This window comes from Amyelois transitella, chromosome Z (assembly GCF_032362555.1).
Source record: "Amyelois transitella isolate CPQ chromosome Z, ilAmyTran1.1, whole genome shotgun sequence".
Lineage (NCBI taxonomy): Eukaryota > Metazoa > Arthropoda > Insecta > Lepidoptera > Pyralidae > Amyelois > Amyelois transitella.
In genome coordinates, this window is record NC_083535.1 from 291,297 (window position 1) to 307,499 (window position 16,203).

The following is a 16,203-nucleotide window of genomic DNA, read 5'->3' on the forward strand; positions in this document are numbered from 1 at the left end:
AATTAATAACGAATTGTTAAAATAACCTAAAGCAAAGTCAAAGAAAAATAGCTCAAATAATTATTTATCGCAAATAATAAGTATGTTTAAAAACTAATAGTAATTATATAAATCAAAAGCAATTGATCACAAATGACTATTTTATATGTAAAAAATACATAAACAATTGATTGAAAGAACTTTGTTAAGACAAAATCATAAGGGCTTTGTCACACACACCCTTTTATTCGAGCGAGTGCAAAGTGAAGCGAAATCTGAAATGACTAATACCCTTTACATGCAGTACATACATATAAACAAGAAGGGTGAATGACTCGTCAACGCCTGGCTCAAACCATAGAAGCTATACACTTGAAATTTGGAAATTAGCTTTATGTTATCACGTAGTTCTGAGATAAGTAATGTATATTGCGTCAGTAACATTTATTTTTCAGCAGATTAGATCATACATACATACATATGGTCACGTCTATATCCCTTGTGGGGTTGGCAGAGCCAACAGTCTTGAAAAGGATAGGCCACTGATAGGCCACGCTCAGCTATTTGGCTTAATGATAGAATTGAGATTCAAATTGTGACAGGTTGCTAGCCCATCGCCTAAAAAAAGAATCCCAAGCCTATCCCTTAGTCGCCTTTTACGACATCCGTGGGAAAGAGATGGAGTGGTCCTATTCTTTTTCGTACTGGTGCCGGGAACCACACGTCACATTGATTCTCTTCTTCATCTTTAGATCATAGCCGCAACTAATTCACCCACAAACTTTACCCACCATGGAAAATTTCTATAGTTACATATTCAAGTTGTCTAAGCGAGCTTTAGCCACGAAACAGATTTAACAAATCAGTCGCTTCACTCCCTCACTCGCTTCGGCTAATGTGATAATGACTGATAAATCCTATCCGATTTATATTTTCTTTTTGTTGCAAACGGCGTCAATAGTATCGCCTTCAGCGAGGATGCTCGCAAAGGAGAACGGAGTGAACATCCAACCATTACCGTGGTAAAACTTACTCATGAACTCTACCCTGAAAAATAAGGAAAATCACGCTGACTTTACCATGTAAAGTCTCCTTTAAAATCTAGACTATGGATCGCCAATTAGCTGATATGTGATTGTATGAAGTCTAAAAAAACTAACCAATGCAGTCTTAGCGTGTGCAGAAAGGCGGACATCCCCTCCATAATGACCAAGATAGACATGGTGAAGAAGGCCCACAGCGCGAAGATGAAGAAGAGAGTCAATGTGCCGACAAACGACCCGCCGGTGAGACAGGACCTTAAGCCGATTTCACTCAGGATCATCTCCCATAGCATTTCTGCTAGTTCTGTAATAATACAAGGATGCCGTGATGATGTATTTTTTGAAATTATCATCAATGGAATTTGATTAACAAGATCAATATCATCAATTTGAGATTTAAGAGGATTCTCTGCGAGACAGCTCTCGATGTTAATTCCGGCCGCGTCCATACCTCTCTGATCCGAGCATAGCCTATATCCATTTACAATGGCTGCATAAGTGGATTTGTCGTTCCAGTTTTAACACAAACAGACACCTGCCTGACTGATCACATAATACGAGTACTAGCAGATAGACAGACAAGACATTAATAATATAAGGTTAGACATATTCTCATGGATAATTGGTTTTAGTAGCACTGACCGATTATCTTCAAGAAACGATACCTTGTTTATTGTAAACTCTTATGGCACATAGAAAAGAAATATAACAAATTACAAAACAGTCATTGGTTTAAAAAATTTAAAATTACGGACTTATCTGAATCGGAATATCTTCCAGTCAACGAAAACCTTGGATCCAATGTTTAAAACCAGAAAATTTAACGCAAAGTTCTTACGCGAGTGAGCCAACGAGAGAGCCCAAAGACGAAGATACGAAGCCGTGTGAGACACGGTACTCAGAGTGTACTCCACGGTGTGGATGGCCTGGCGGATCATGACCTCGCCGAAATTGAACGCTGGTACCCCGGACTGCCGGGCGAGTCTGGCCTCCTCTTTCTGGATGACGCTTTGGCGGTACTTGCGAAACTTGCTGCCTTGAGACTTGGAACAAAAGGGGAAACGTTAGATACCACAATGGTGGCGAAGAATTTTCAGTGTGTATTGTCTTAGCTCACAGCGACTAAGATAATTTTGCGAAATAAAGCTTTTGTGTGTGAGGGACTGGCCAGTTATATGATATATTTCAGAAAAATATGATTATTTACATTCCAATTATGAGTTTTCCCTCCAATTTTTAAAAACAAAATATGTATATTTATGAACTTGGGTTTCTTCTTTTAGACGATGGGCTATCAAACAGTCCCGGCTCCATATTCATAATCATCGTTTCGTATAAGATTTTTGATTTAATCTTCATAGGGCCTGATCTAAACCCGTTTGCGCATCCAGATCAGTTAATATTAGGCAAAAATGATAAACAGACAAGTTAACACAAATTAGGTCATAATAAATAAATCACTTTACCGAAGCGCTCGCGGCCATCAGTGCCTTCGTATATTTTCTTCGCTTATAAATAGGTACTCCAAAGAGCAAAATGGGAATGCATATAATAAGGACCACCAATAGAACTCGGTGGATTATTCTCTGCGCTTCTCCGAATATAAAAAAGCTGCTGCATCCTTCTGGCACTTTTTTGTCAGTTTTTCCGACCAAAACTAAATCGATTATCAGGATGAGGATTAGTTGAGCGCAGGCTGGATTTCTGTCGGGATCGGCTAAAAAACAAATTAATTTTAACTGGTTTCAAACTTTCGTGTTGTATTTCAATTTATAAATGTTACATTTACTTAACATGCAACTTCATTTTACCTCGGACGTTTGAAATCATTGATTATCAACCCTGATGATATAATAAAGGTACATTACGTGCGCGTTTAAGAACTGTATTATTTAAAAAATTATTTTATTGATGACTAGTTAATTTAACTATATAAAACGTTGCGATGTGACATAAGCAGCAAAAATTTGCGAAAACATGTTTACGCTACCTACATCACTACATAGTATAAAACAAAGTCGCTATTTTAGTCTGTTTGTCTGTATGCTTAAATCTTTAAAATTACGCAACGGATTTTGATGCGGTTTTTTGTAACAGGTAGAGTGATTCAAGAGAAAGGTTTTTATGTATAATAACATTTATAATTTTGCACCCGTGCGAAGCCGGGGCGGGTCGCTAGTTATTTATATATTGTTTCAATTCCATAGTTACTGTACACTAACACGACTAAGGATCAGATAACACTAACTTGATTTAGGATCAAAGTATATCCACTTCGCGTAAATCAGAAACACCATCCACAAAAATATACTGCACAGAATCAACACTGATGGTATCACCTCCAAAAATATGTAACAGTACTTTTTGAAATATCTGCAAATTACAAAATAACGACCACAAGTATTAGTAAACACTTCTAAATCCCTAATTATTTACATACAATTTTTCTAAGCTTTTAAAGCAATTGTCCTGCCCTAGTTATTTTGGCACGCGTGTCGCTGTTTTGATCGCGCGAAAAACTGTCACTATTTCGCTTTTCATTATGACGTGAAACGGGACAGCGATAGCTTCTCGCGCGATAAAAACGGCGTCGCGCGTACCATGTTACTGGGGATGAGACAATTGTCGTTGGATTTCAAATAAAATGAATTACATACTCGTACTATCACATTTATGATCATTACCTTTGATAAATGAGATTTCATTTTGTTATATCTTTTGACTAATATTTAAAAGACAAACCCAGGGTAGTCATTAATAAAAGTGCAGTATGATAATTTGATAAACTTATATACCTATACGGACTTTTTTAAATACTTTTAAATAAAAGAAACGCATCAATATACTTACATGTTATTAAAAAATGCCAAACACAGGCCGAACAACATGTGGACCACTCCGAGGATAATGGACATTTTCATCTTAAAAGAGTTCTCAATCACTATCTTATTTGTGGCGTCCTGTACCAAAAAAAAAAATGCTTTTAATTTGTGCTGGCATTTTGTTAACTCCATTGTGCCGTAATGATTAGTCTCTGCCTAACCCTGCGAAAATCGGATGTATGAATGTATTGTGCCAGCACTTTTAAAGAATCTACTTTATCACCCTACTTATCATACTTTATACCCGTGGGAATAGTAAAAGATGACTGAGGGAATAAATGACCATTTCTTTAATGCATATAGTGCAGCTTTATTCATTCTATGAATTCAAAGAAAGAGACTCTTAAAGTGCAAAAATTATGTTCGTCCTTTTCTGGAATATCAGTCAGCTATTGCCCGCGACTTTGTCATACAGAATTCAATCAAGTAGAATTTCATTATGTACGAGTATATATATTTTTTTACAGTCATTGTACCACACGTACAAACATCCATCTCAATTCGGTCCAACGGTTCGACTGGCAGAGAATGCCTTGTGGCATTAAATCCACCTGTTGTACATTTTACGTGCATAAAGTTTAAATAAATATATGTATCTATGGGCTAGCAACCTGTCACTATTTGAATCTCAATTCTTACATTAAGCCAAATAGCTGAACGTGGCCATTCAGTATTTTCAAGACTTGTGGCTCTGTCTATCCCGCAAGGGATATAGACGTGACCATATATATGTATCTATGTATATAAGGATGATGTACATGTACGATATACCTTCCACACGGGATCCATGCCGAAGAAGTACGGATATTTCCCTGTACTTCCCGAGGGATTGAGCGTTATGAAATGCTTGCTCCTGATGTCCGCCTTCGTCTTGTTGTTGATCCAGTACGGGTCCATCAGCCGCAGACCTCGGGAGAACACGTCGTTGTATATGAACCCAGTCACTATTGTGAACAATCCCAGCATTAAGATAACATAACGACCTGAAAATAAATGTAATAATCAAGGATCCATTTTCAAGCATAATCACTATATAGTATAGTATGATGTATGTATATGCTTAGATGTTTAAAACTACGCCATGGTTTTTGATGCAGTATTTTTTATCGATATAGTGGTTCAAGAGGAAGGTTTACATTAAATACTACCCTTGCGAAGCCGGGGCGGGTCGCTAGTCAATAATAAAAATAAATGGTTAAATCGTATCTATTTTTCGGCATTATCTTCGTTTTGCATTTAAAAAATCATAATATATTTAATTAAAAGCGAAACGATAATTATACCAAAAAACTTAATTATGAAACGATGTCTGGGTTCAATTTTGTCTTTAAAAATTGAACCCAGACTACATCGCACACAATACAGAGGGCGCTGTACACTTGTAATACGTAACAGCAAAGATAACAGAAAAACACTAGACAAACACACAAAGGTTTTTCAAAATCATAGTGCACAATTCTGTTGCGGTTCAATGAATACACGTACTCAAAATTTTAACTTTAAACGTACGCAAAAGTTTCATAATAAAAAAGGCTGTGAGATACGGACAGACGGACATGAGACATGACGATACTGTAAATGTACCGTTTTGACATTGAGCACTTTTACTTCGGTATGTTCCTTTTGTAACAAATTAGATATCTACCTGTTGTGTACTATATACTTTTAAACCATCTCTCCAACATTTCAAACGGGAACAAAATCCGTCCACTACTTTCCGAGATTAACGCTTACATACAGACAGAGAAAAAATTATATACATATAATCACCTCTATATCCATTGGGGGGTAGATAGAGCCAACAGTCTTGAAAGACTAGAAGGCCGTATTGTTTAATGATTTCAGCTGTATTGTTTAATGATTAAAAAGAAGATGCTGTCTGATTGACTGAAATACTGATTGACTGACTTTGAAAACCTGACTCATCCAATCCAGCCACCATAGCCGCTCCCAGGGTTCGTCTCCAGAAAGGTGTGGATGTATCCGGGACTACTCCAGGAGGTAACTTACCATGTTCACATTAATGCTAGGTCTAGAGATCTGTCGTGAAGGGTCTTTATGAGGTCTATAAATGAGTTATCAATAGAATGCCCTAAAAGTAACTAGGTTACTGGTGTCTTCGCATGAATTTTGCTTTTTAATTTTTTAAAGTGACCAAAGTACGTACCATTGAAGGCAATATTAAAAATTTCGTTGTTAGACCTCAACGCCATAATCTTCCTCTCTTTGACAATCATCCACGTGGCGGAGACCACCAGAATGAGGCCGTGTCCAAGGTCTCCAAACATCACCGCAAATAGAAACGGGAATGTGATGACGGTGTACAAGGCTGCGGAGTTAAATAAGGTTGGAATTTATGCTAAACAAATAAAAGTGTTATTCACTATGACCTCTTCTAAATATCCATTAAGGATTAGGTCTTCCAGCAGAGGTTGCGGAGGCAAGATGGGAGTTGCTACATGTTGAAACCTGACTCACCCAATCCAGGAGGAAGACTTTTTCTGAATTGTGTAGGTTAGTGTGGTTTTCGGCACCTTAGAATAGGACCCTACTATATCCTTTACATGGATGTAATAAAAGGCGAGTAAAGAAAAGGCTAATGAACTTGTGATTCTTCTTGTAGGCGATGGGCTAGCAACCTGTCACTATTTGAATCGTAAACTTGGCCTGTCGGTCCTTGCGAGACTGTTGGTTCAGTCTACCTCGAAAGGGCTGAAGTCATGATACGAGTAATATGTATGAGTATATACCTTTAATGCTGTATGGGCTTAGAACATAAGGGTCAGGTTTCTCTGCAAAGATTGCGGTGAAGTCGCTTCATTTTAAAACCTGAGTCACCTAATTCAGGATTGCGACCATTGTTGCTCCCTGGGTTCGTCTTCAGAAAGGTGTGGGTGTCACCAGGACTAACTACACGTGACACTAGATTTTATGTCATCACTCGATTGGCATGAGAACGCATCTATTTTTTCATTTGCATAATATCAAGGAAATTATCATTTTGATAAATGGTGACTTTATTATATACTTTCAGTTATTTAGGTTCTTTACGATCGGATTTTTATTGCATATATCATGTATGTATACCTGGATTCAGTTCCCTGTAATAGGATTCACCATACGCGTTAATCAGTGCTTGGAACCCGTGGGTGAATTTATTGGTGCGGTGGAAAGTTGGAGGCTTTTCGTTGGCACTGGACTTGATGAGAAACGACTCCACTGGAGTTTCCAACTTATCCTGTGAATAATAAAAGCCAACACCAAATTTCACTAAGTTGTTAACGATCTTTTGATGTGAGACAATGAGACTCTTCAAAATAGGACAAGTCCCATCTTCTTTTGAATAAATATTTTATGAGAAACAAGCAATTGGAATAAGCACCTCCATTAAGGTTCCAATAGGGTCACGCATTTCAGATTTAAGTTTCATTTGACTTTTGATACCTATGATCATAATTCTGGAGTACATGCGGATGAGGACGTATCTGCCATTTTTATGGTGAAAAAGATGTTACATGCATATCTACAATATACTAATACACCAATCAGGGCATTTGTAGTTGTCGCTAAATAAGTTGCTTTTTGTAAGCGGCGCTGCATTCGCGCTTATGAAACTGCGGATAATTGAAAAAGCTAGTAGAAAAATAAATACCGAATAATACTTGAGACATCTTTGCACTTTATGCACATCGGCGTCAGGGACCCAGCAGCGGCCGATGAGGCACTTCCTCGTGATGTCCAGGTTGAAGAGGTTCATCGTGTGGTATATGGCCTTCGTCTTCTTCACTCGCATCTTCCACGTCCCCCACTGCTGCGCGACAGTGTACAGCGCTTTGCACCGCTGGTAGCGCGTCTTGGCTAAAACCTGTTGATGAAGAGTAGTAGGTAGTCAGAATATACAGTTTGAAAAGTCACACAGTCTGCATTCAGCTGTATAACATACAAAGAAAATATAAAAGATATTAGAAATAAATAAAATAATGGCGTTAAAAAGATACATATCATCGTTGTTTTGTTCATTGCTGATTTTTGTCGTTCTTCATAAATATTTCGAAAATTAATAACGCGAACTTGTAACTCTAAACATACCTATTTAGTATCTTTACTAATAAAACGTGCTATTCTACAATAAAAACACCAACTGAATATATATACGGGACAAATATACCGTGATAGACTTGTGTAACGAGATATTAACTCAACGATACTATATTTTATAATAAATACTTATATAGATAAACATCCAAGACCCAGGCCAATCAGAAAAAGTTCTTTCCTCATCATGCCCTGAACGGGATTCGAACCCGAGAACTCCGGTGTCACAGACAAGCGCACTACCGCTAAGCCACAGAGGCCGTCTGAACTGAACAGGATAAAAAATCGCCAACATAATACAACTATACCTACGGTTCGTTTTATAGTCATCAAATCATACGTCTCATATAAAAAGCAAAAATTAAAGCATACTACTTTCTGATCCTCTAACTTGATCCCAATATCCTTGTTCATGACGTGCCTATCATCCGCCGTTCTGGGGCAAGGGTACAGGTTAGCTCGGAAACCGCTGCAGATCTTCAACACTCTATCGTGGAGCCGATCGCCCTGGCAGATCACCAGGAACGCCACTTTTCGCTCCTCCTGACCCTGTTGCAAAATTATTTCATTATCACCTTTATCTTAGACATCATCTTTACAGAATAAAAAAGGTTTTGCAAAATATTCAAAACGGAAGATACTTTCTTACCTACATTAAGATTATTTGTAAGACTGTTATTTGTTACTGATCAAAATGCTGCGATCGCCAACTTTGAATAAGTCTATGTCGTCTTCAGAACCTAATATTATGGGACGTTCTGATAACACGTCTCATGTTGACGCCTGCGACACTAATATCACAGTCCGAGATAAACGAAGGCGGTTGTCAAACGAAGATTATGACGAATTGACGGCGTTTAAAATGGAAATTCGCTGTATGTTCGAAATGTTCCAAGAATCGCAAAATAAAAAGTTTGATTTATTGAGTCAAAACATACAGGAGGTCAAAGTCCAAACTTCAAATATAAATAGCAGTAGCCAGGATATTGAAAAGTCGCTTGAGTTTATGGGTAGTCAACTGCAGAATTTGCAATCTACAATTGATGGATTGGAAGGACAAAGAATTGAGATATTATCCCAAATAAACAAAGTCGAAGAAAAATGCGAGTTTTTGGAAAAATCCCTCAAGAAGACCTGTATAGAAATTAAGTTTATACCCCGAATTGAAAATGAAAATAAAGATAACCTATTCAAATACATACAGAATCTTGGTAAGAATTTGGATATTTCATTGCACGCTTCCGAATTACGGGATGTATATCGTGTACCTAATAAGAAGGACCCCTCAAGATCTACTATCATTGCCGAGCTGTCAAATACACTGATTAAGTCCAAGTTCATGGACTCGGCTAGAAGATTTAATAAAACTAGAAAACTTAATGTTAGCCATCTTGGTATCGAAAAAAATACCTCCCCGATATTTATATCGGAGACTCTTACAGCAAAAAGCAGAAGACTTTACTTTCTTGCCAGAGAATATGCCAGACAAGAAAACTTTCAGTTCTGCTGGACCTCCAATGGAAACATCTATCTTAGAAAACAAGAAGGATCACCATACATTCTGGTTAAAAGTGAAAATCAGCTCAGTGACTTGTTACCAAATAAATGAACTCTTAACATGGGGCGGGCACTACTGTGCCCCTCGAGTATTTCTAATTAAAACACAAATATTTACAAATTGTGTAAGCTACAAACACTTTATATCTTATATCAACTATTATTCTATATTTATCTTTTTATTCATAAATATAAATTACTTATATAAATTTATTGATATATTAATAATATCTACTATTACATATTATATACTTATGATTTTCTTGCATGTTTTTAAGACCTATAATCGATATTTCGTTATAATTACCTCCGTTATTGACGCTGAACTTCAATGTAAAGCAGTGCCAAAACTTCGTCAGTTATGTAATTTTTGTTCTATAGTATATGACTTGTACTTAAAATTGGTGTTTTTCACAAATCACATAAGAATCAATGGTATGTTAATGGCTATAAAAATTCCTTTACCTTTTCATCTTATGGAACATTGCCTCGGAACACATTATATTTTTATGCATCTTTATTATGGATAGCAGAATAAATATTTTAAATGATATAGATAATACAAATCTGGTCACTAGCGTCGAATTATATGATCCCGACTTATGTAGACAACATTTATTAGGCACCAGCGCACGGAAATTTACCATATTATCTCAAAACATACGGAGTATTAATAAAAATTATGATAAATTAACACTACTTTTACATCGTTTGAAATTTAAACCGGATCTGATAGTGCTAACAGAATGCAGGATTAATGATTTTTCTAACAAAATATCTTTAGAGGGATATGACTGCAATCATTCAAAGTGTTTTATAAATCAAAACGACGGTATAGTTATTTATTCTAGAACAGGTCTTGATATAACTATAACAGAACCACCGTTTCAGGATGCCAACTGTTTAGTACTGCAAATTGAACAAATTTACTCGGTGATAGCCATCTATCGGTCACCGTCTTTTCGAAGTACTAAAAACTTTTATAGGTCTCTAGAGAAAATTCTAAAATCTTATACTAAACCTCATTCTATTCTATTAGGCGATATCAATATTAATTTACTTAAAGACAAATATAATGACGCGACGGATGAATATCTAAATATATTAGCACATTACGGTTATACTCCTGGACATAATTACCGAACGAGAGAACACAGAAATCTAGATCACTGCATGATTAAATCAACGTTTTCCTCTACTACTGTGGTTTGCCACGCCGATATTACTGATCATAGCACTGTATTATGTAGTCTTAACACATCTTTAGAACACGAAGATCACAGCTACAAAAGCACTAAAATAGATTTCGATGCTCTTCTAAATACCATCAAAGACGTTGATTGGACTGATTTTTACCAGATTAATGACCCTAAAGAGGCTATAAATTACTTTTTGAATGTCATGAACAGTGCTCTTGAAAAACATAAAACAACACGAAAAATTACTAGTCGTAATGTTATACGTAAAAAATGGATTACTCCGGGTTTATTAAAATGTATTAGACGTCGAGATGAACTTCATATGAAAACAAAAAAATTTCCTGATGACTCTGATCTACTAAACCATTATAAATCCTATAGGAATTATTGCAACAATATACTTCAAAATTTAAAAACCGAACATGACAAAGCAAAAATTTTAGAAAATAAAACAGATATTAAAAAATTATGGGACTCAGTTAAATCTATATGTCATATTAAAACTACAAAAAATAAAAGTGAAAAACTACTTCAAATTAAACGTGACTCCTTTGAATCCTTGAATGTAGTTAATGATTATTTTAGTTCTATAGGGGAAAAACTTGCAAATAATATTCTAGATAAAAGCGGACAAACTGAAATAGACCTAGCTAAAAAATTTAAATCTAAAACCGATTCAACAACCCCCCATTCATTATTTATGACACCTACAAATGAAATAGAGGTAACTAAATTGATCACATCGCTTAAATCTAGTTCAGCAACCGGACATGACAATCTTAGCAACAATATATTAAAAAAAGCCAAGAAATTCGTAGCAAATCCAATTGCGCATATCTGTAACTTAAGCTTGTTGTCGGGTACTGTTCCCTCTGAATTAAAGGTTGCAAATGTTGTTCCTATATTTAAGTCTGGAGATCTTCTACTACCGGAGAACTATAGACCCATATCTCTGCTAAGCGCACTGTCGAAAATTATTGAGAAAGTGGTTAATTCGAGACTCTTAAGCTACTTGGAGGCAGGGGGACTGTTGGCCGAGAACCAGTACGGCTTTCGTTCAGGCAAATCCACGGAGGATGCAGTAACTGATTTGGTTACACATACCATTGAAAAAATCGGTGAGGGACAAAAATGCGTCGGTGTCTTTCTGGATTTTGCTAAAGCTTTTGATACTGTTTCTCGGCCAATACTCCTCTGCAAGCTAGAAAAACTTGGCATAAGAGGGATTGCTCTAGAGTGGTTCCGCTCATACCTTTCTGAACGTAAACAGAGAATCTCCTTAGAGGGCTGCTGTAGTAACTATGCTGACATTAGGTTCGGAGTGCCGCAGGGCAGCGTTTTGGGTCCTACACTCTTTCTCGTTTACATAAACGACCTGTGTTCCATGAAAATGACAAATGCAAAAATTTTTACATATGCTGATGACACCGCAATCGTCTATCATGACGAATCATGGGACCGGGTCCATACTGTAGCTCAGAGAGGGCTTCAGGATGTACATGTATGGCTGCAAAGTAACCTTTTGAGTGCAAATGTTGGTAAAACTAAAGTTGTCTCATTCAAAATTAGTAACAGAACAGGTCCAAATAAATCTCTAAAACTTCGTCTTCATAGTTGCCAACAAGAATGTCAATGTGAGAATCTTGAGGAGGTTAAAACGATCAGATACTTAGGAGTTATCATTGATGATAAATTTAATTGGTCTGCACAGGTTGAAGCAGTTTCTAAACGTCTAAAAAAACTCATGCATATATTTAAAAGGTTAAGATCTGTTGCTGACCATGATATTATTAAACTAATATATTTGAGTTTATGTCAATCAGTAATCTGCTACTGTATAGTGGTATGGGGTGGAGCTCCAAAAACTTTTATATTAAAACTAGAAAGAGCTCAACGAGCCATTCTAAAAATAGCATATAGTCGTCCCAGAAGATACCCAACTAAAAAACTTTATTCAGAGCGTCAGCTCCTTAGCGTGCGTCAATTGTATATATCAGCAACTATTCTACGTTTTCACAAAAATGCCATGAAATTAGCAAGAAAATTCTATAGAGGTTACAGATGGGACTATCCAAAAATCAAAACAGTCTTCGCGCGTAGGTCATTCAAATTTATGGGTCCATACCTATATAAGAAAATTTACAGGGTGGATAAGACCATTGTCAAAATGACTAAATTAAGATGTAGACGTACTGTATGCAAGTGGTTAATGACTAAAAACTACAATGAGACGGAGAACTTGTTACTTAATGTCATATGAAATTATGCATTAAAAAAAAAAAAAAAAAAAAAAAAAAAAAAAAAAAAAAAAAAAAAAAAAAAAAAAAAAAAAAAAATATATATATTTTATGTATAATATATATAATGTATAAAACATATGTTTAATATATATAATATATATTTTAAATATTTGCATGTTGTTATGTATATATGTATTACATGTATTTCTAATGTATATATTTATATTTATTGTGTTTATTTATTTATTTATTACAATTATATGTAAGAATACTTTACAATTACTATTTAACGTACGCTCTCATCCACAAAAAACACAAATTAAAATTGTTTAATAAATTTAAGGGGAAGACACTGGTCGCCACGACACAGGGAATCCTAGTGTGACGGTCAGTGCAACTGTTGTAGAAAACTCTGTATTTTTTGTACTGAATAAAACATTTTTCATTTTTCATTTTTTCATTTTTCATTCATTACCGAGGCGTCCTTAAAAATCCTGTCCTCCTGCGCTTGTCTGTAGTATATGTTCCCAAGGGATATCCTCCAGAGCATCATCTGGAAGGCGTAGGACCTGACCCGCCTGACCACGCCCGTGACCAGCATCAGCTGACCACCCTTCCCTTGCAGGTCGCGTGTGATGTCTTCCTCCTTCCTACAAAATTAAAACTTTTTCCCTTATTACTCTTTGATAAGCAAGCGCGACACCTTTTTCATAGCGCAATAAACTGTCGCTGTTTCGCTTTTTATTATGGCGTGAAACGGGATAGCAATAGTCGCGAAAAAAACGGCGTCGTGCGTACCATGCAAGACGGCAAATTCAATAGCGATATGTAAAAAGCGTTTTGTGACGACCTTTTAGTCTTTTCTAGTCGGTTGATTCTATCTGTCCCGAATGCAATGAGGGCCTGATAAATGTATGCATGAGTCTAGTACCACGTTGCTCTGTATAGGTTTAAAAAAATTATTTAAGGCGAAGAGCTAGCAACCTGTTGCTTTTAACAAAATCGCATTACTTCAGGCACTTAACTAAAGCACCTAAAGTTGGCTTAAGAATACTGCCACTATTGGTTTTTAATCCCCATAAAGTATAAATACATGTGAAATATTTATTCATTCATGTTTTTTAATGTAGACAATATGCATTCGTCCACGATTTAGATTTAAGAGATCTATATTTGTAAATTGAGATCCGATGAAAATGCTGCAATGTAGTTTGTTCCGCCGCTTCTTCTACACATGCGCTTTGGAAGCGGTACTAGTTATATTTAGATTTAAGTGATGTGACGTCAATAAGTGATACCTTGTGTCCAATTTTGAAATAAATCTATTCTACTCTAGATATTATAGTCTATTAGCAGGAGAAAAAGTGACTCATGATTTATTATGATTATCTACACCAAAATTAAGACCAAATCCAAGCCACTCACAAGAATTTTTGTGGTAACAACGCGTTCCTTATCTCCGCGTCTCCCAGCATCGGCTCTACGCTGTCCAGCACATAGTGCATCTCAGTCATTTCCGAATACAGTTTCAGCAGGTTCGCATTGTTCGCCGACAACTCCAACAATTCGCTCTCCCACTTCTCGAGCATGTTCTAGAAGGTCAAAGTCAAAGCTCTTTAATTGCCACTTCACTTATTTAAATATAACTCCTTACCCAGCTTTGCACAAGATTATGAGAGATTTAGAAAACAAATAATTGGGCTTTTTATGTGTCTGTATAATCTCAATTCTATCTTAAAGCCAGATAGGTGATTATGTGTATCTATGTAGAAGGTGCAAAGTATCATCACTCACTTTCACTTTAAAAAGGTAACTAGAATATTACCTCCAATGGAAGCATCTCATTGGGCATCAGAGGTTTGGGATCGAACCTGGACCTCCCCGGCGGGATATTATGCTTCTTCATCTCATCTTCCATATACCTCAAAATGCGTTCGATCTCACTGCACCGGCATATTTCCGACACATAACACCTGCGGAACGCTTGCACATTTTGGTTCATCTGAAGTAGAAAAAATGATTGTACTGCCTATGCTGGTCAAATTTGTAACAATATATCCACAACTTGCTTCATTTTTAGCCTATTCTTTATATCTCCACCGTCTTAATCGCAAAACTCCATTTATATCATGAGAATTTTGAGATATATACTCTAATTTTTAGTGACGCCGGCGAAACGGGCCGTTTGGCTAGCGCCGGTCACACGCGTGAAGAGCTGTGAAATGAGTATCGCGTTTGTGAAAATTTAAAGTAAATTTAAATTTAGCGCCTTCCGGGCATTTTTGTCTTCGTCACATATCTACTCTGTTGTGAGAGTTTTGTTGTATACATACATACATACATACATAAAAGCATCCCGCCACGATTTCTGCATACTTCCTTCGCTTTATCCACATTTATAACTCTCTTCATGCAAGCTCGGCGGTTTCGGGTACTCTTGACCTTTTTGTTGTTTCGTTATAGTAAAAGATGTTGCTGATATCCATAGGTGGTATAAATGAAAAAGTGCATTATTTAAATCAGCGTTTTTTTTGCAAAGTACAGCCGCGTTTATACTGCGTCTCTATGAAAGAAACCTAAATGTTGTTCTCAAGAAAATTGCATGCCAAACTTCTACCACCCAGTTATTTTGATCATAGTCACTCCGTAAGATGATTCTTAAGATAAAATAAACTCAGGACCACCTGATACAAATAATTTTGCGTGTTTACCCACATCTAGTTACTGTATCAAAAGACCCAACTAAATATAAAATAATACTTACATCAAGAAACTGAACACACCCTACTTCTCCTAAATAAGCGAGGATTTTAAAAGCTGTCTCGGGTTGTAGATATAAATCAAAGAGAGTCATGAAGTCACTCCTCAACATACAGCCCATTGTTTATAAATATATTGAAAAAGACTTATATTATATAAAATTAAATGATCTTCGTTGATTTGACGAAATAGAATGACAAGGTTATTTTCTTTTTAATTTTCTCCAAAAAGATGTCGCTAATCAAAAAGGTACGACAGAGCTTTGACGAGGGAACGTTAAAAATAATTATATCAGAGTAAGATATACAGAGCAAAGAAAAGCCTTATAACTAAAAGTCGTCATTATTTTCAGTTCCCTTGGGGTATTTAAGATTATCCTTTATTATTGTATCAATCGAAGGGTATCGAAAAATTTCTAATAATGTAGCACGGTTTTAGTCTACTATAA

At 36.2% G+C, this 16,203-nt stretch overlaps 1 protein-coding gene across 1 annotated transcript; it reads right to left on the minus strand.

Annotated features, from left to right (window-relative positions):
- Window positions 1-905: 905 nt before the first annotated feature.
- LOC106130505 (V-type proton ATPase 116 kDa subunit a 1-like) lies at window positions 906-15,876 on the minus strand. Its single transcript, XM_060953715.1, has 15 exons — window positions 15,760-15,876; window positions 14,821-14,997; window positions 14,444-14,587; window positions 13,471-13,638; window positions 8,372-8,548; window positions 7,557-7,769; window positions 6,992-7,142; window positions 6,072-6,233; window positions 4,676-4,887; window positions 3,873-3,982; window positions 3,271-3,395; window positions 2,489-2,739; window positions 1,861-2,065; window positions 1,140-1,326; window positions 906-1,026 (listed from the first exon to the last, which is right to left on the minus strand). The coding sequence occupies exons 1-15, from the start codon at window positions 15,874-15,876 to the stop codon at window positions 906-908; spliced, it is 2,520 nt and encodes an 839-aa protein (XP_060809698.1).
- Window positions 15,877-16,203: the final 327 nt, after the last annotated feature.